General features: G+C 54.6%; 1 protein-coding gene across 8 annotated transcripts in view; it reads right to left on the bottom strand.

The window, feature by feature from the left end:
• Positions 1-20,301, bottom strand: part of CUX1 (cut like homeobox 1) — a 461,619-nt gene that overhangs the window by 378,618 nt on the left and 62,700 nt on the right. For all 8 annotated transcript variants that reach the window (XM_068165418.1, XM_068165419.1, XM_068165412.1 and 5 more), the window contains exon 2: positions 12,262-12,372. In XM_068165418.1, the coding sequence (XP_068021519.1) occupies positions 12,262-12,372 (111 nt within the window). The remainder of the gene's footprint in view (positions 1-12,261; positions 12,373-20,301) is intronic.

Genomic DNA, 20,301 nt, shown 5'->3' with positions numbered 1-20,301 from the left:
GTCCTCTCCACCAAAACCATTCTATGATTCCATGAACCCAGGCTGCCAGTTGAGCCAACAGACTGCCCCAGTGTTCAGAGGGAGCCTGGGGCCTGCTCACACACAGCAATGAGGTGAGTACAGCAGAGAGTCTCCCATGAAAAAGGTTTGCTCCTGGGGAGGATTTGCTGCTCAACTCACTGGGCTGCAGCAAGAACCACTGTGAGCATTAAGCACTGTGCCCAGCAAAGAGCAGGGGGGATGCCATCTGCCAGAGATCCTGCCTTAGCTTTGTTATGGCTGAGAAAGATAATTTCTGTACAAAAGCAAAAATTAATAATGGGAAGCAATTACAGTGGTAAGGATGGGCCACATGCAGAGAAACCAGAGGTCAGTTTCATGAGAAAGCCAGAAAGATGCAGCTGGGAATTATCATTCTCCTCTTGTTCCTTCACCCCCAGCGAAGTGAAAAGGCAGCAAGAGATCAGAGCACAGGGGAGTGTGGCAGGAACACTGATGCTTTGCCTATTAACCATGAGAACAGGCCACAGCCAAAGAAGTATTAAATACTGACAACAAAATTATTGAGATCTCCTGAGTGAGAGACCTCTGGAGTAAGGCCAGAGCTGATTTAACCTAACTGGCTCCACAAGACTGGTTTGGAGATTACATTGTACGACACTGGGACTCCATCATTCTGCTGAAGGAAGCCACATCACAATGTGCTCCTCATTCAGCTGCTGAAGCAACAAGCCCATGGAGCACAAATCCTCACCAACGTGGCTCACCTTGCCAACAGACCCTCTTCAGGCACTGGCAACATTCACTGACACCGCTGGAAGGGAGGATGTGGCACCTACACCTCAGGGTCCCAAAGGAGGGAACTCATCAGAGAGAGTGATTGCCCATTGGAATGGGCTGCCCGGGGAGGTGGTAGAGTCACCATCCCTGGAGGTGTTCAGGAGGAGACTTGATGGGGTGCTTGGTGCCATGGGTTAGTTGATTAGGTGGTGTTGGATGATAGGTTGGACACATTGATCTTGAAGGTCTCTTCCAACCTGGTCTGGTCTAGTCTATTCTACTCTACTCTACTCTACTCTACTCTACTCTACTCTACTCTACTCTACTCTACTCTATCTCAGTTCCAAGCCTGTAAGGCCAGTCCCACTTCTCTGCTCTCCCAGCCTGGGGTTTTGTGCTCATGTTTTAACAGAATCTGTATTTAACATTCTGCTGCTGTTGGAAATCCAGGAACAATCTTACAAATACAAAACTGTTTCATGAAAGGATTCCACTTGGAGAATGCTGCACCTCTGACTCAAGTGGCAGCACAGACTCTTCTTCTACCAATTGCTTCACCCCAGGGAAGGCATTTCTTCTTGACAGGAATCTCCAACTCTCCTTTTCCAAGCCATTTGAGAAGAGGAAGAAGGGAGAGCCTAGGCTCCAGTTTGCTTCCTCAACTTTTGCCTGAAGTAATATTTAAGAAATAAGCCAGGCTGGGAGAGCTGGGGCTGTTCAGCCTGGAGACCTCAGAGCAGCCTTCCAGCACCTGAAGGGGCTCCAGGAGAGCTGGGGAGGGACTTTGGACAAGGGCTGGGAGTGCCAGGATGAGGGACAATGGCTTTGAGCTCGGAGAGAGGAGATTGAGACTGGAGATGAGGAAGAAATCCTTGAGAGTGAGGCTGGGGAGACTCTGGCACAGGCTGCCCAGGGAGGCTGTGGCTGCCTCCTCCCTGGAGGTGTTCAAGGTTGAGGCCTTGAGCAAGCTGGGCTGGTGGGAGGTGTCCCTGCCCATGGCAGGGGCTTGGAGCTGGATAAGCTTTAAGCTCCCTTTCAACCCAACCCATTCTATGAATGCAGACAGAAAGGTGGTCTCTACACATCCCTTATCATGCACTGAGCCATTTGCTATTCACAAATTGCCTGAACCACATTCATAGAGCCACAGAATCTGCAGCCAGAGGCATCACAGGCCCTGAGCACAGGCCCTGCACAGCTGTATCCCCTTGCCCAGTTTGTACCTTACAGTGTCAGCTCTCTTTGGCTAGACTCAGGCCCTCACTTAACCAGGACTCCTCTCTGGTTCTGGTGAAATCTTGGTGAAGGTGGGGGGGGGAACATGCACACACTGTGGGCTGTCAGGAACAGGGAAAGTGAATGGAAGACAAGGGGGGAAAAGGGGGAAAGAAGGAAAAATATATTGAGAAAACAAGGGAAAATAAAGAAACAAATAGAAGGGGGGGCAAAAAAACTAAAATAAGAGGGAAAAAACTAAAAAGGCAGTGGGAACTAAAAGAAGGGGGAAATAAAATAGTAGGAAAAAGGTAAGGAAAGTAAAAGAAGAAGGGGGGGGAGGAAAGTAAAAGAAGAAGGGGGGGAAGGAAAGTAAAAGAAGAAGGGGGGAAGGAAAGTAAAAGAAGAAGGGGGGAAGGAAAGTAGAAGAAGAAGGGGGGAAGGAAAGTAGAAGAAGAAGGGGGGAAGGAAAGTAAAAGAAGAAGGGGGAAGGAAATTAGAAGAAGAAGGGGGGAAGGAAAGTAAAAGAAGAAGGGGGAAGGAAAGTAGAAGAGAAGGGGGGAGGGAAGGAAAGTAAAAGAAGAAGCAGGGAAGGAAAGTAAAAGAAGGGGAGGGAAGGAAAGTAGAAGAAGGGAAGGGAAGGAAAGTAGAAGAAGGGAAGGGAAGGAAAGTAAAAGAAGAAGGGGGGAAGGAAAGTAGAAGAAGAAGGGGGGAAAGGAAAGTGAAAAAGGAAAACTGAAAGAAGGGGGTGAGGGGGAGGGGAGGAAAGGGAACTCAAAGAAGGGGGAAAGGGAAAGGAAAAGAGCCCAGCTCTAGATGGCAGCAAATCAATATTCACCCCATGCAGAGAGCCCTGAGCCCCAGCCCTGCCCCTGCAGCCTGGCTATGCTCAGTGCCTTGTCCAGGTGTTGTTTCCCTGTGCTCACACAGCCCAGGACCAAAGCTGACAGTGCAAAGTTGCTCAGAATCCAGCACAGGTCACTGCCAACAATCAGAAGGAGCCCTCCCTCCCTCCCTCCCTCTCTCTCTCTCTCATTTTAAGAACTAATTCAACCAGCAGAATTAATATTCTGTTTCTTCTAAAAGCCACATTCTCTTCATTCTCCTCTGCTGCAGCCTGGGTAATTCCACAGAAGGATCCAGAAACAACCAGGATGAGATTGAAGACTTTTGAAAACTGGAGCCTACTGCCTGTGTTCATTTCCTGTAGGCAGTGAGGACTTCAACAATAATGACATTTCTGTAGGAAAAACAAGACCTCCTTGGCCCCCAGGGCACATTGCTGCCTCATGGGCAACTTCTTGTCCCCCAGCACTCCCAGCTCCTTCTCCTTGGAGCTGCTTCCCAGCAGGTCCCCCCTCAGCTGTGCTGCTGCAGGAGGTTGTTCCTCCCCAGGGCCAGGACCCTGCCCTTGCCCTTGCTGAGCTCCATGAGGTTCCCTGTGCCCAGCTCTGCAGCCTGGCCAGGCCTGGCTGGATGGCAGCACAGCCTGAGGGCTGTCAGCCACTGCTCCCAGTTTGGGACCATCAGCAGCTGGCTGAGGCTCCACTCTGTCCCTTCATCCAGGTCACTGATGAAGGTTTTGAACAAGAGTGGAGCCAGTCCCGAGTTCTGGGGAACACCACAAGATAGAGGCCTCCAACTAGACCCTGTGCTGCTGACCACAACACTCTGAGCTCTTAAAGCCAGTTCTCAACCCACTCTTCCTAAACTTGCTCAGGAGGATGTTTTGGTGGGGCCCAGAGCCCTGCTGAAGTCAAACCACGTTTGTGACACACATGGCAGGACACCTACTGCAGCCCTTCTGCAACAGCCAAAGGAGGAGGGAGGCAAGCTCCAGGTGCTGCATTCATTCAAGCCCATGGGCATTTCCCCCATCCCTCAAGGCATCCCCTTGCATGAATGTGGTTTTCACAGTATTTTTAGGTTGCCTTTTCAGTCTCTCCAGTGTCAGTCTGGGGGCATCAGCAAACTGGCTGAGGCTCCACTCCATCCCTTCATGCACAGTGTAGTTGAAGATGTTTAGATTGGCTATTAGGCAAAAGTTCTTGCAGTGAGTGATGAGACACTGGACCAGGTTGCTCAGAGAAGCTGTAGACATCTCATCACTGGAAGTGTTTAAGACCATGGTGGATGAGGCCTTGGGCAACCTGGTGCACTGGGAGGTGTCCCTGCCCATGGCAGAGGTAGAACCACACAATCTTTAAAGTTCCTTCCAACTCAGGCTGTTCCATGATTCTATGCTGAACAAGCCCAGACCCAGTCCTGACCCCAGGGAGCACCACCAGCTACAGGCCTTCATCTAGACTCTGCAGCACTGATCACAACCTTCTGAGCTCTGTCCTTCAGCCAGCTCAACCAAGGCAGCACAGAACTGCCCCTGAGCAGAGCAGTGCCAGCTCAGCCAGCTCAACCAAGGCAGCACAGAACTGCCCCTGAGCAGAGCAGTGCCAGCTCAACCAAAGCAGCACAGAACTGCCCCTGAGCAGAGCAGTGCCAGCTCAGCCAGCTCAACCAAAGCAGCACAGAACTGCCCCTGAGCAGAGCAGTGCCAGCTCAGCCAGCTCAACCAAAGCAGCACAGAACTGCCCCTGAGCAGAGCAGTGCCAGCTCAGCCAGCTCAACCAAAGCAGCACAGAACTGCCCTGAGCAGAGCAGTGCCAGCTCAGCCAGCTCAACCAAAGCAGCACAGAACTGCCCCCGAGCAGAGCGGTGCCAGCTCAGCCAGCTCAACCAAAGCAGCACAGAACTGCTCCTGAGCAGAGCGGTGCCAGCTCAGCCAGCTCAACCAAAGCAGCACAGAACTGCCCCCGAGCAGAGCGGTGCCAGCTCAGCCAGCTCAACCAAAGCAGCACAGAACTGCCCCTGAGCAGAGCAGTGCCAGCTCAGCCAGCTCAACCAAAGCAGCACAGAACTGCCCTGAGCAGAGCAGTGCCAGCTCAGCCAGCTCAACCAAAGCAGCACAGAACTGCCCCTGAGCAGAGCGGTGCCAGCTCAGCCAGCTCAACCAAAGCAGCACAGAACTGCCCCTGAGCAGAGCGGTGCCAGCTCAGCCAGCTCAACCAAACTGCCCCTGAGCAGAGCGGTGCCAGCTCAGCCAGCTCAACCAAAGCAGCACAGAACTGCCCCTGAGCAGAGCAGTGCCAGCTCAACCAAGGCAGCACAGAACTGCCCCTGAGCAGAGCAGTGCCAGCTCAGCCAGCTCAACCAAAGCAGCACAGAACTGCCCCCGAGCAGAGCGGTGCCAGCCGCACACAGACCGCGGCGGCCGGAGCAGCTCTGCTGGCACAGGCACACAGCAGCACTGGGCAGGCCTCAGGGACAGCACTGCTGGCAGCCTGCATCACTTGTAGCTCTGCCTGTGCTTGGGGTCAGCAGGCAGCCACCTCCACGCAGGCACTGTGAGGACAGGATCTTCGGCAGCTCATTTCTGGCACCTCCCAGCACTGCATTCTGCAGAGCACACTCAAGCTGTCTGCTGAGGACCTGCTTGTGCTGCCCATGTCTACAGTTCAAGGTTCTCCCATGTCCTCCCACAGCTCTGCTGATCCAATCTTTACTCTGCTTCACAAAATAGAGGTGTTAAGTGGAGCATTTAAAGGCAGCCTTGATTCTACATCTCACCAGCACAACCTGGCAACAGAGATGGGCAACAACAGTGAGGAACCCCCAGTGCAGCTCAGCACCAGGACAAAGCAGGGACTGAAGTGCCAAGCTGCCAGGGTAACCTCCTGGATCCAGATGTGTGCTGCATGCAGGTGCCTCACCCCTGCCTCACGTTTCAGAGCTCATGCTCTCACCCCAGGAACCAGGATTCCATTCAGGGGGAGAGCTGCTGGCTCTTGGCAGCTCCCTAGGGGAGGTCAGAGCCAGGTGGGAGTGGGATTTCTTCTCTCAGGCAACAGCACAGGAGGAACCAGCCTCAGGTTGCACCAGGGGAGGCCTGGGTTGGACACAAGGCACAATTTCTTCCCCTAAAGGGCTGTCCAGGCCTGGCCCAGGCCCACTGGTGGAGTCCCTCTCCCTGGGGTGTCAGGGCCATGGAGATGTGGTGCTGAGGGGCATGGTTTGGTGGTGACCTGGGCAGTGCTGGGTTAATGCTTGCACTTGAGGATATCAAAAGGTCTGTTCCAACCCAAACTATTCCATGACTTCATTTCCCAGAGCAGCTGGCCCAGGCCTCTCAGGCTGCTCTTTTGCCTCATGCTCAGTTCAATGCTCCATGCTTCAGGTGAGCCAGGTAAGAACCACCACAGCCCAGGGTTACCTGGTTTGCATGGCTGCACCACACAGCAGGGCAGAGCTAGAGGGGCTGAGGGATCCCTGCCTCCCCTCTGCAGGAGCACTGAACCACCACACATGATTGATTCACAGAGTCTGGGCTTGCTCAGTTAGCTGCTTGCTGTCTGTGTCACTGTTGTTCTTGGCCAGTTTCAAAGCAGGCACCACTGAAAGCATCAGAACAGCTTCTCAATATCGAAATCAGAACCAGGGTAAGCAAAATGCAGTTGGCTCAGCTAGGAATCTGGAGAGACAGGAGGCAAAGCCATCAGCTTTAGGAAGTGTCTCCCCTTTGTACCACAAATTATCAACCCCTACAACAGAACATTGTTCAGAGACTGAAAAAAGAAGTAATCCATGGCATGGTTTGGGTGAGAAGGGACCCAAAAGCTCATTCACTCCCAGCCTGCCATGGGCAGGGACACCTCCCACCAGCACAGGCTGCTCAAGGCCTCATCCAGCCTGGCCCTGAACACCTCCAGGCAGGAGGCAGCCACAGCCTCCCTGGGCAGCCTGTGCCAGAGTCTCCCCAGCCTCACTGCAAAGAATTTCTTCCTCATCTCTACTCTCAATCTCCCCTCTCCCAGCTCAAAGCCATTGTCTCTCATCCTGGCACTCCCAGCCCTTGTCACAAGTCCCTCCCCAGCTCTCCTGGAGCCCTTCAGGTACTGGAAGGTTGCTCTGAGGTCTCCCTGGAGCCTTCTCTTCTCCAGGCTGCACAGCCCCAGCTCTCCCAGCCTGGCCCCACAGGGGAGGTTCTGCAGCCTCTGATCATCTCTGTGGCCTCCTCTGGAGCCTCTCCAGCAGCTCCAGGTCCTTCTTGTGCTGGGGGCCCCAGAGCTGGAGGCAGTGCTGCAGGTGGGGGCTGAGCAGAGCAGAGCAGAGGGGCAGAATCCCCTCCCTGTGCTCCTGCTCTGGCTGCAGCTCAGCACTCAGCTGGCTCTGGGCTGCCAGGGAGCACTGCTGGCTCCTGGGGAGTTTGTCTTGTGTTTATATTCAAAGATGGCAAACTTTAGCTTCTTCACAGTAGAATCAGCACATGAAGAGGTGGTGAATTGGACTAAAAATTTCAGGGAGGTTAAGATGCCCCAGAAGCACCAGAGTTAGCCACAACACAACTGGAATTACCCCTCAAAGAGAACAAAAGCTCCTCTGCTGCAGAGCAGCAGCCCACATGGTGTGTTTTGAGATGTCTTCCAGGCAACAGCCATGGAAAACTGATGCTTCAAGTCATCTCCTGACCAGCCTCAGCCTTCCACAGTCGCTGCTCAGGATGAAACAAGTTGAGAGAAGACTCTGGGGAGACCTTAGAGCTGCATTTAAATATCTGACAGGGACCTAGAGAAGGCTGGGGAGGGACTGGTTCCAAGGGCTTGTGGTGATAGGACAAGGGACAATGGTTTGAACCTGGAGCAGGGCAGGTTTAGGTTGGACACCAGGAGGAAGCTCTGCACAATGAGAGTGGTGAAGTAGTGGAACCAGCTGCCCAGGGAGGGGGTGGAGGCCCTGGAAACACTCGAGGTCAAACTGCCCTGGGCAGGCTGCTCTAGTTGGAGATGTCCCTGCTGCCTGCAGGGGGCTTGGACAAGATGCCCTTGGAGGGTCCTTTCCAAGCCAGTGCAATCAGTGAGACTGAAAATACCCCACAGCAGGTCTGCTGTGACCCTCAGAGTGTGTGAGGAGGTAAAAAGAACCTCCTGCAGTAGCAGGAGCTAAGCCTCCTTTCTACAATCTCCTGCATGGAACAGCCACCACTGCACTCCCTGCTCTCCCAAGGCTCCCAAACATTCACTTCTTCCCACAGCCAGGTCCCAGCAGGCCAGGTCAGAAATAGCAATTTAACATTTGTAAATACCAGAAGCCCTGGAACCCTTCCTCTAAAGATGGAAAGATTTGATTCCTTTTGCAGCAATCTGATCACTTGCAAGGAAGGCAGAAATGACCCAAATAGATCTGTCACTTGTACTAAAAGCAGCAGCAGCAGCCTCACCTTCAGCAGGCAGCTCTCAGCTCCTCCTCTGCCACACAGCAGGCTGCTTTCAAGCAGGCATTATGGAGAGGCTAGAGCACAGCCCAGCCAGCAATGGGCAGCAGAGGCAGGACAAGCCACACTCCATGGACAAGTACAGGCTGGAGATCAACATAGGGAAAAGCAACTTGAGGGTCCTGGTGGACAGCAGGATGCCCACGAGGCAGCAATGAGCCTTGGGGCCAAGGGCATCCTGGGGGGCATCAGAAGGACTGTGGTGAGCAGGTGAATGGAGGGCCTCCTGTCCCTCTGCTCTGCCCTGGTGAGACCACACCTGGAATACTGTGCCCAGTTCTGGGCCCCTCAGTTCAAGAAGAATCTCAGGGAGCTGCTTGAGAGAGTCCAGCACAGAGCCACAGAGCTGCTGCAGGCAGTGGAACATCTCCCTGTGAGGCCAGGCTGAGGCAGCTGGGGCTTGGAGCAGAGGAGCCTGAGGGCTGCCCTCAGTGCTGGGGATCAAGATGTTCAGGGCTGGAGCCAGGCTCTGCTCAGGGATGGCCAAGGACAGCACAAGGGGCACTGGGGGCAAGCTGGAGCAGAGGAGGTGCCAGGGGCACAGGAGGGAAATCTTTGTCCCTGTGAGGGTGCTGGAGGCCAGGAGCAGGCTGCCCAGAGAGGTTGTGGAGTCTCCTGCTCTGGAGACTTTCCAACCCCACCTGGATGTGTTCTGTGTGCCCTGCCCTGGGTGCCCCTGCTCTGGCAGGGGGTTGGACTGGGTGAGCTTCTGAGGTCCCTCCCAAGCCCTTACCTTCTGTGACTGATGGTGAGACTGTCTACAGCAGAGGACAGGAGATGCTGCATGGGGCTAAACCAGCACTGCCCTGACAGGGCCACAGCAGAACAAAATCAAACTGTGAAACAAATCCTGGCACTGAACAATTCCATCTCTGTGGCTTTGGGGTTGTTTTAGGACCAAGAAAGTCATTAGTTCATCATGGACAGATAAGTGGAGCTGTACTCTGAGTTATTTATGTATCTGGACGAGGGTTCTGCTCCCACAGCCCTCTTTTGGGGGGTTAAAAAGAGCACATTTGATGACTTAGCAACATCAATGTATCCACTGGGGAATGCCAGCAGCTCCCAGCTCTTCTGTCCACCAAGGATGTGTTCACCACACCAGGCAGCTTGGCAGACAAAACTGCAGTGGCAGAGAGAATCAGGCTGAGCAGTTCCCAACCCTGCCTTGTCATCTGCAGCTCCCTTCCAAAGCTGCCTGATCTCAGAGGAGGGTGCAGGGAATTCCCTTCTGGGGAGTGCAGAGAGCAGCTGAAGGTGAGCACAGAGTGCACAGCTTCAGCTTTTGTGGAAGAAGTTCTTCCCCATGAGGGAAGTCATGAGGTGAGAGCCTGGCACAGGCTGCCCAGGGAGGTGGTGGAAGCCTCCTGCCTGGAGGGGTTTGCAGCCAGGCTGGAGGTGGCTGTGAGCAACCTGCTGTGGTGTGAGGTGTCCCTGCCCATGGCAGGGGGTTGGAGCTGGCTGAGCCTCGAGCTCCCTTCCAGCCCTCACAATTCTGTGATTCCAAGAAGGAGCTCAGTGAGGTTTGCCAGCAAGGTTGGACACTGCTTCACTTGGGTTTTGCCTCTTACACCCCAACAGGAAACACCTTGGCCAGGAGAGGGTGACCCTATCAGAGCTTCTGTAGGTGAGCTGCATCCCCCATGCCTCTGAGGCAGGAGCTCTCACAGCTGGTGGTCACAGTTCAGGTCTCTGCTTCCAAATCTTGGACCCCATTTCCATTCTGAGAGGAAGCAGAAGTGGAGTTGGATTGTGGGGCTGGTCAGAACCAAGTCTGCAGGATGAAGCACCACAGGAGGGAAGAGAGACAAAGACTACTCAAAATCTGCATGCACACTTGGGAAAGAGCTGGCTTTGGAGGAGCCCTGGGACTAGGGCAGGGATCATCCCCCCTGCAATCAACACTGCTGGGGCCACACCTCAAACCCTGGGATCAGTTTTGGCCTCCTCACTCCAAGAAGGAGAGTGAGGCACTGGAGGAGGCCCAGAGAAGGGCAACAAAGGTATGGGGAACAGAGCTGGAGAGAAGCAGCTGAGGGAACTGGGGGTGTTTAGGCTGGAGGAGGGTGAGGGGAGACCTCATCTTGGCCAACCCCCTGCAGGCAGCAGGGACACCTCCAGCTAGAGCAGGCTGTGCAGGGCCACATCAAGCCTGACCTCCAATGTCTCCCAGGGACAAGGCTTCAGCCACCTCTCTGAACAACCTGTTCCAGTCTCTCATCACTCTCCTTCTGCAGAACTTCCTCCTGATGTCCAACCTAAATCTGCCCTGCTCCAGTTTCAATCCATTGCCTCTCATCCTATCACCACAGGCCCCTGGAGATGGTCCCTGCCCTGTCTTTGTGTAGGTCTCATCAGGCACTGGAAGGCTGCTCTGAGGTCCCCCTGAAGCCTGCTCTTCCCCAGGCTGAACAGCCCCAGCTCTCCCAGCCTGACCCATAGCAGAGGTTCTCTGTGATGAAGGCTCCAGAGCTGCACACAGTGCCCCAGGTCAGCCCAGTGCTCTCAGAAAGCATTTGTAAGGTGCAGTGTTGGTTGGGTTTTGTTTGTTTCTCCCCACAGCAGCCTTCTGCTCCATAAAGCTGGCCTGAAGAGCTCACCCTGGAACACATCTGCAGAGAGGCTGGCAGCCAGGAGCTGATAGCTGCACCATGTGCTCAAGAAGTTGTCATTTTTCTTATGGGAGACAAGGGCAGAGGAAATGCAAGTTGTGTACTGTCAAATGAACTTCTGCTTCCAGCAGAGAGTGACAACCTGGCCCCAGAAACCAATTTTAATACAGAGTCCTACATCCTCCACATTCTTGCACTCCTCACCTTCCTCCTCTTCTCCCCCCCAGTTTGCTCTCTCCTGCAAAGGGAATCAGCTCACTCCTCACCCTCTGAGCTGCTGCATTCATGCTCTTTTGCTCCATGTTCAGCTCCTCCACAGCTTCAGCCTCCCAAACTTCTTCCACAGAAAGTGAGCTGATTTATGCCCCACAAAACCTCCTCAGGCCATCAGTTAACCATTCCCCTTTGCCCAGAGGTGAATCCTGCTCTGGACATTTCCTTTCCCATCTCTGGGTCAGATCCTCCAGCACCTCTCCCTCAGTACCAAAAGGATGCTGCAAAGCAGCCTCTGCTGCTTGAGAAGCAGCACCAAAGGTTGGAAGAGCTGCCTGCTGCTCCTCTCCCAGGAAGGGCCTTGGCAGGAACGGATACTTGTGTCTCAGGAAGGGGCTCTGAAAGCCTGGAACAGGCCTGGATGAGCAGACTGCTGGCAGTCAAGGGGTAAAAACAGCCCCACAACACAAACAAGCTGTACACATTGCTCTGCATCCACCACAGGAGTCTGTGATGTAACTCAGCACACACAGGGAAGAGCTCCAACACTCCCAGTGCCCTACAGGCAGCAATCACCGACCCAAGGGCTGCCCAGCACTGCTCCTGGCACCTTTCACACAACACCAAGCAAGACACATCCTCCAAGGGGAGGCTTCCAGGGAGCTCAGCACTGCCCTTGGTGCAACCAACAGCAAAAGCTCATTTGATTCTTGACTGAGAGCTCAGCATCTCTGAAGCTACTCCCTTGGCACAGATCTTCCTGGGCAGTGCAATGCTGCCTTCGACACCCAAGTGCTGTGAGAGTTTGGATCAGTGAGGGAGACCCTTTGCAACTCTCCAGGTTTTAGTTTATTACAAAATCCAGAGCAAGCCTATCTGAAGGCTTCCTCTCAGCTCACCCTTCCTCTAAACCCCATCCATTCCTGTGTCAGGACTGGCAGGATGCAAAGGCTGCTGGAAGAGAAGCCAGCAGAGACAAGCACCCAGGCCCCCGCGGGGGACCAAACCCACGGGAACAAACCAGTGAGAGGAAACAAACCCCAGAACACTTCAGCAGGCCTAAGAGCAGAGACTGCTGGAAGGTGGTGGGCAGGCAGCTGCAGCTTTGCTCCTTACCTCTGGAGTGTTTTTCTTGAACTCCCGGCTTTGCTCGATGAGTTTCTTCCTGGACTGCTCACTCTCATCCTGCCGGTTGGCCAATATCGTTGCTGTGGCATCAAGCTCTCGCTGCCGGGGACAAAGCACACGACAAGGCTCTGGTCACAAGCTTGTTCCTCTCAGGAATGAAAAGCAAAGCTCAGGTGTGCATCACAGAATGGTAGGGCTTGGAAGGCACCTCGAAAGATCCAACCAGTCCAATCCCCCTGCCAGAGCGGGGTCACCGAGGGCAGGGCACACAGGAACACAGCCAGGGGGGGCTGGAGTGTGTCCAGAGCAGGAGGCTCCACAACCTCTCTGGGCAGCCTGCCCCAGGCCTCCAGCACCCTCACAACAAACAACTTTCTCCTCCCATTCACATGAAACATGGTGGGGTTGGAAAGGATCTCCAGAGATCACCCAGTCCAACCCCTGCTCCAGCAGGGCACCCACAGCACAGTGCCCAGCAGCACAATGCCCAGGGGGGGTTGGAAGCTCTCCACACAAGGACACTCCACAACCTCTCTGGGCAGCCTGCTCCACGCCTCCAGCACCCTCACACCAAACAACTTGCTCCTCCTCTTCACATCCAACCTCCTGGGCTCCACTCTCTGCCCAAGGCTGCCCCTTGGCCTGGCCCTGGGCACCACTCAGCAGAGCCTGGCCCCAGCCTCTTGCCCCCCACAGCTCCTTGAGCTCTTGCTGAGCATTGCTCAGCTGCCCTCTGGGGCTGCTCTTCTGCAGGCTCTCAGCCCCAGGGCTCTCAGCCTTTGCTGCTCCCAGAGCTGCTCCAGGCCCCTCAGCAGCTCTGCAGCCTCCCCTGGACTCTCTCCAGCAGTTCCCTGTCTCTCTTGAACCAGGGAGCTCAGAACAGTAGTGCAAATGTGGCCTGCCTAGGGCAAAGGGACAGAGGGCTGTTATCTCTGGACACCACCACACACAAAGCTCACAGCAGAAGTAAAGCAGAGTTGGTTACTACTGCATGGTCAGCACAAAGCCTGTCCTGTGCAGTGGGTCACAGGAACATGGCAGCAGAACTTGGCTCCCAGTATGGATGTGGGGCAGGCTGTGGATGTGGTCTGCCTGGACCTCAGCAAGGCCTTTGCCACCATCCCCCACAGCAAACTCCTGGCCAAGCTGTCAGCCCCTGGCTGGGACAGCAGCTCTCTGAGCTGGGTTAGGAACTGGCTGGAGGCTGAGCCCAGAGAGTGGTGTTGAATGGTGCCACAGCCAGCTGGCAGCCAGGCACCAGTGGTGTGCCCCAGGGATCAGTGCTGGGCCCTGTGCTCTTTAACATCTTCATTGATGATCTGGAGGAGGGCATTGAGTCAGTCATCAGCAAGTTTGCAGATGACAGCAAGCTGGGAGCAGATGTTGGTCAGTTAGAGGACAGAAGGGCTCTGCAGAGGGACCTTGCCAGGCTGGGCAGATGGGCAGAGGCCAACAGGATGGCATTCAACAAGTCCAAGTGCCAGGAGCTGCACTTTGGCCACAGCAACCCCAGGCAGAGCTACAGGCTGGGGGCAGAGTGGCTGAGAGCTGCCAAACAGAGAGGGACCTGGGGGTGCTGATTGACAGCTGCCTGAACATGAGCCAGCAGTGTGCCCAGGTGGCCAAGAGGGCCAATGGCATCCTGGCCTGCATCAGGAAGAGTGTGGCCAGCAGGAGCAGGGAAGTCCTTGTGCCCTGTGCTCAGCACTGCTTAGGCCACACCTTGAGTCCTGTGTCCAGTTCTGGGCTCCTCAGCTTAGGAAAGAGGTTGAGCTGCTGGAAGGTGTCCAGAGAAGGGCAACAATGCTGGGGAGGGGTCTGGAGCACAGCCCTGTGAGGAGAGGCTGAGGGAGCTGGGGTTGCTTAGCCTGGAGAAGAGGAGGCTCAGGGGAGACCTCATTGCCCTCTCCAACTCCCTGAAAGGTGGTTGTGGCCAGGTGGGGGTTGGTCTCTTCTCCTAGGCAAGCAGCACCAGAACAAGAGGACACAGTCTCAAGCTGTGCCAGGGGAGGTTTAGGCTGGAGGTGAGGAGAAAGTTCTTCCCTGAGAGAGTCATTGGTCATTGGGATGTGCTGCCCAGGGAGGTGGTGGAGTCCCCATCCCTGGAGGTGTTCCAGAGGGGATTGGATGTGGCACTTGGTGCCATGGTCTAGTCATGAGGTCTGTGGTGACAGCTTGGACTTGATGATCCTCGAGGTCTCTTCCAACCTTGGTGAGACTGTGGTACTGTGGGACTACTGGGAAATTATTGGGGTTTTTAATAACTGTATGGACCTTGGTGATCTTAATCCTGGAAACAAGCTCAATATGACAAATGGATTTGCAGCCAGGCAGCATGCTGGAGCCAGTGACCTAAATATTGCCACTGTGATGCTTTAAAACACTCTCTATTTCTGACTTGGAGGGGAGGGGGTGGGGGTGGGGGGAAGGCAAAGCAAAGCAAAGCAAAGCAAAGCAGAGCAGGGCAATATGTCCACCAGATCTGGGTTTGGAATTCTGCAACATATGTGAAATCTACTGCAGCAAAGTGGGAAACCCTTAACAGTTGGATAAACCACATTTGAAATTCATCCCAGCTAAGTTTATGCAAGAAAAAAGAGCAGCAGAACCCAATGTGGTTAAGCAGAGCTCTGAAGAGCAATGTGAAGGCTAAGCAGAAGGCTCTGCACAAATATAAACAATCTGCTAGGGCCAGCAGCTTGGGAGGCTGCACTGGAGAGGGAAGCACTGCTTCACAGCAAGCAAAGCACAGCACAAAGCATCCAGCAGGGGAAAGTCAGCAGCCCAAAGGATCAGATTGCTTTGCTTGGTGCTGCAGAGAGACCCCATGGCAAATCATTAAGGTTGGAAGAGGCTTTTAAGATCCAGGCCAGCTGTAAGCCAACTGCCACTGAACCATCCTGAAGCACCACAGCTACAGCTTCCTGAACACCTCCAGGCATGGACTCCACCACCCCCCTGGGCAGCCTCTGCCAATCCCTGACCACTCTTGCAGCAATTTTTCCTCATCTCCAACCTAGCCCTCCCCTGGCACCATTTCAGGCCATTTCCTCTCATCCTATCCTCATTACTAGGGAGAAGAGACCAGCACCAGCCTCACTCCAGCCTCCTCTCAGGGAGCTGCAGAGAGCCATGAGGTCTCCCTCAGCCTCCTCCTCTCCAGACTGAACACCCCCAGCTCCCTCAGCTGCTCCTCTTAAGACACCCTGCAAACCTCTCACCAGCCTTGGTGCTTTTTCTGGACACCCTCCAGGACCTCAGTGTCTTTCTCACACTGTGGCATCCAGAACTGAGCAGGTGGAAATGGAGACTTTTCAAGACCTCTGCTTACAAGCTTCCACATTCTGTGCTAAGATGAAGAGTCAGGTGGCAAGTGAAGAACAACCTTCTCACCCTCACTGCTTGACTGGCACCAATGCCTCAATGCTCTTACTGCAGGCACATCTCCAGTGCCTCCAGAATCCCTTCTGGGATGGCCTTGAGCACTTCTCACCACCACCACATTTCCTGCTGTGGTATCTCAGGCACAGCCCTGGCCAAGGAGAAATGCCAGCATGCACCAAACTGGGTGATGTTGTGGGCTGGAGGCCACCAGCTTGAGGTCTTGCCTGGCATTTATGAACACCAGAGAGAGTAAGATTCAATCCCAGCTGAGTAGCAGCAGGTATCTAGCCCCATCTACAAGATCAGACACAAAAGGAGACACTAAAATGCCAACCTAGGTCACAATGAACAAGCCCCAAACCCAACCCCTTTGGGAGATGACTGAGTTTGTCTCTTGGCTGCTCAGTCTCAAGCAGGTACAATGGAAGTGCCCCTGATTTAAAGCTAATAATAAAGGTGGTGAGGCACTGGAACATGTTGCCCAGGCAGGCTGTGGATGTCCCCACCCTGGAGATGTTCCAGGCCAGATTGGATGAGGCCCTGAGCAACCTGAGCTGGTGGGAGGTGTCCCTGCCCACTGACAGATCTCTGAGGTCCCTTCCAGGATTCCATAGCTGATCACAGGGCTACAACCAGAGCCCTGCCAGCAGCTTTGCTACACTTCTGGGACTTCATCTTCGAAGATATCCCAAATCCTGTGAAAATTCCCTGTGCCCAAGGCAGGATTTCTGCAAGCTACACAAAATCACCAAGGTTGGAAGAGACCTCCAAGACCATCAGGTCCAACCTGTCACCACAGACCCCCTGACTAAACCACTCAAAGCCATGCACACTTGCCAAGCTTGGCAGCCACTCTGGGAGTAGCTCTCAGCAGTACAGACAGAGGTGTGTGGGAGAGCCAGGGTGCACCACAGCAGATGGTCAGGGCTCAGTACTCTTCTCCTCACCTCTGAAATCAAAAAGCTTCCAATCAAGAGCAGGCAGAGCCCAGAGCTCAAAGGTGCTGCAGTGGTGACCTGACCAGAGAAAGGATTCAAAGCTTGGGAGTTTCAGCTCCCCTCATCCAACACTGGCAATAAACTTTCTGGTCAGGAGCAGCCACCAGACTCAGCCCCTGAGAAACTGCTTGGAGCACATTATGAGAGAGAGGAGGCAGGACCATTGCCTTGCCCCTTCTGCCCTAAATCCCCAGGCCTCTGGGACACACAGCTCACACTGCTCTAGCCACAGGTAACTACAGATCTCTCTCCAGGCTTTCCCCTCTGACCCACTGCATAGAATCACAGAATGGGCTGGGTTGGAAGGGACCTCCAGAGCTCATCCAGTCCAACCCCCCTGCACTCAGCAGGCACATCCTCAACTAGATCAGGTTGCCCAGGGCCTTGTCAGCCTCACCTTGACTATCTCCAGGGATGGAGCTTTGACCACCTCCCTGGGCAACCTGTTCCGGTGTTCCACCACCCTCATGGTGCAGAACTAGTTCCTAACATCAGCTCATGGACTGGAGGTGGGAGGGAAGCAGTGGGGAAAGGAGACAAGAAAGTCTTCTCCCCTTACAGGCAGGAGTCATTAAAAGCAGTCCTCAGGAAACAAACACTGGAAGGTTTATTCACAGTCTCACACTATCACCAAGGGTGGAAGAGACCTCGAGGATCATCAAGTCCAACCTGGCACCACAGACCTCATGACTGAACCATGGCTCCAAGTGCCACATCCAATCCCCTCTTGAACACCTCCAGGGATGGGGACTCCACCACCTCCCTGGGCAGCACGGCCCAATGGCTCACAACTCTCTCAGTGAAGAACTTTCTCCTCACCTCGAGTCTAAACCTCCCCTGGCACAGCTTGAGACTGTGTCCTCTTGTTCTGGTGCTGGGTGCCTGGGAGAAGAGACCAACCCCCACCTGGCTACAACCTCCCTTCAGGGAGTTGGAGAGGGCAATGAAGTCACCCCTGAGCCTCCTTGGCAGTATTCCATGCAGTATTGTGCTGCTTTGGGCTGGGACAGGGTTAATCTTCCCCCCAGCAGCTGTGGTTTGGATCTGTGCTGGAACCAGTGCTGATCACAGAGGGATGTTTCAGCTATCACTGAGCAGATTTTGCTCACACAGGGCCAAGGCCTTCTCTGCTCCTCTCCCCACCAGCAGCAGGCTGGGGTTGCACAAGGAATTGGGAGGGACACAGCTGGGAGAGCTGACAGCAACTGACCAAGGGATGTTCCAGGCCACATGGCACCAAGCTCAGCCTGGAAAGCTGGGGGAGGAAGGCTGGAAGGCAGTGAGCAGGCAGCTGCCTGGGGCTGAGCTGCTGGCTGGGGTTAGGAGGGTCAGTCTGCCATGCACTCTAACAATCAGTGCTGCCATTCCCAGCCTCTTCTCAGCTCCCCAGGAGCTGTCCCTGCTCATTCTGCCTCTGCCACCCCCGTGTCACACACTAGGATGGCATGGCTGTGCAGGGAGCCCCAGCAGGACTGCTGAAAACACCTCCCAGCTCTGCCCCCCTGACTCCTGCTGCACTGCATCAGCTCCCTGCTCAGGTGCTGCAGCATCACACAGCTCCTCCAGTCCCAACCCCCTGCCATGGGCAGGGACACCTCCCACCAGCCCAGGCTGCTCAAGGCCTCCCTGCAGAATATGAAAGATTCCTCTGGAAAGCCAGGCAGGACCTTCACTGCCTGAGGCTGCAGGTCATGACCAGGGCAGCAGCCAGAGGGCTATTTTGGCTGCAAAAAGCCAGCACCAATTCTGATGTGAAAGTGCTCAGAAAGGTAAAAGAATCATACAATGGGTTGGGTTGGAAGGGATCTTAAAGCTCACCCAGTCCAACCCCCTGCACTCAGCAGGGTCATCCTCCACCAGAGCAAGTTGCCCAGAGCCCTGTCCAGCCTCACCTTCAATATCTCCAGGGCTGGAGCCTCAACAACCTCCCTGGACAACCTGTTGCAGTGCTCCAGCAGCCTCCTGGGGCAGAACTTGTTCCTCACATCCAATCTCAATCTGCTCTGCTCTCATTTCAAACCATTGGCCCTTGTCCTGTCCCTGCAGGCCTTTGGGAACAGTCCCTCTGCAGCCTTCCTGTAGCCCCTTCAGGTACTGGGAGGCTGCTCTGAGGCCTCCCCAGAGCTTTCTCTCTCCCAGACTGAATAGCTCCAACTCCCTCAGCCTGAAGAGGCTTGAGGAGGAAGTTTCACTTCAGGGAATGGAGCTCATGGCTGCTGTGCTGTGAAGCCTCCTTTGCACACCACCAACAGCAAAGATCAGAGTTCAGCAGGAGCACAGCACCCCAGCAACCACCATCCCTCTGCCTCACAGCAGTGAGTGCTGAGCAAATACCAAAGCTAAGAGCAGAGGATCTGCATTTTACACCCCTGGCAGGAAAGGAACAAACAATCCATCACAAGCCATGGGCACTAAACAAACCACACTGACTAGGAAGCGCTCTTGCCATCTGGCAAACCCAAGCAGCTACCTTTTGCACACAGAGTGAGTTGGGAAATGTCACTGCACACATTTTGTTTCCCTTCACTGAAGTAATCTGACTCCCAAGTAAGTTTTTAAACAAGCTTGAACTGGAAGACATTTTGTGCTCTGGGCAGGGCCTGTGGAGAGTGAGCCAAGGTGTGTGGTGGCCACCAGGAAAGCAAAGGGCAAAGAGGCAGAGAGGAGCTGATGGAGCTCTCAGGAAGATCCCTGAACTGACAGGCTCTGAAGGAAACAAAGAGAGGAATCATCAGTGAATGTGCAGATGACAGCAAGCTGGGGGCAGGAGTTGATCTGCTGGAGGGCAGAGAGGCTCTGCAGAGGGACCTGGACAGGCTGGACAGATGGGCAGAGGCCAAGGGCAGGAGATTGAACACATCCAAGTGCCAGGTGCTGCACATTGGCCACAGCAACCCCAGGCAGTGCTGCAGGCTGGGGTCAGAGTGGCTGAGAGCAGCCAGGCAGAGAGGGATCTGGGGGTAGAGGTTGAAAGCAGCTGAACATGAGCCAGCAGTGTGCCCAGGGGGCCAAGAGGGCCAATGGCATCCTGGCCTGCAGCAGGAAGAGTGTGGCCAGCAGGAGCAGGGAAGTCCTTGTGCCCTGTGCTCAGCACTGCTGAGGCCACACCTTGAGTCCTGTGTCCAGTTCTGGGCTCCTCAGGTTAGGAAGGAGGTTGAGTTGCTGGAAGGTGTCCAGAGAAGGGCAGCGAAGTTGGTGAGGGGTTTGGAGCACAGCCCTGTGAGGAGAGGCTGAGGGAGCTGGGGTTGCTTAGCCTGGAGAAGAGGAGACTCAGGGGAGACCTTCTTGCTCTCTCCAACTCCCTGAAGGGAGGTTGCAGACAGGCAGAGGTTGGTCTCTTCTCCCAGGCAGCAAGCACCAGAACAAGAGGACACAGTCTCAGGCTGTGCCAGGGGAGGTTTAGGTTGGGTGTTAGGAAGTTCTACACAGAGAGAGTGATTGCCCATTGGAATGGGCTGCCTGGGGAGGTGGTGGAGTCACCATCACTGGAGGTGTTCAGGAGGAGACTTGATGGGGTGCTTGGTGCCATGGGTTAGTTGATTAGGTGGCGTTGGATTGGTTGATGGGTTGGACACCATGATCTTGAAGGTCTCTTCCAACCTGGCCTATTCTACTCTACTCTAAAGTTAGTTGTGGCTTGGACTGT

Source organism: Melanerpes formicivorus, unplaced genomic scaffold, assembly GCF_026170545.1.
Source record: "Melanerpes formicivorus ecotype bairdi unplaced genomic scaffold, bMelFor1.0.p_v2 SCAF_88, whole genome shotgun sequence".
In the NCBI taxonomy this organism is placed as follows: Eukaryota; Metazoa; Chordata; class Aves; order Piciformes; family Picidae; genus Melanerpes; species Melanerpes formicivorus.
Note: the sequence above shows the minus strand (reverse complement) of the source record. Positions and strands in the feature narration are given on the sequence as shown.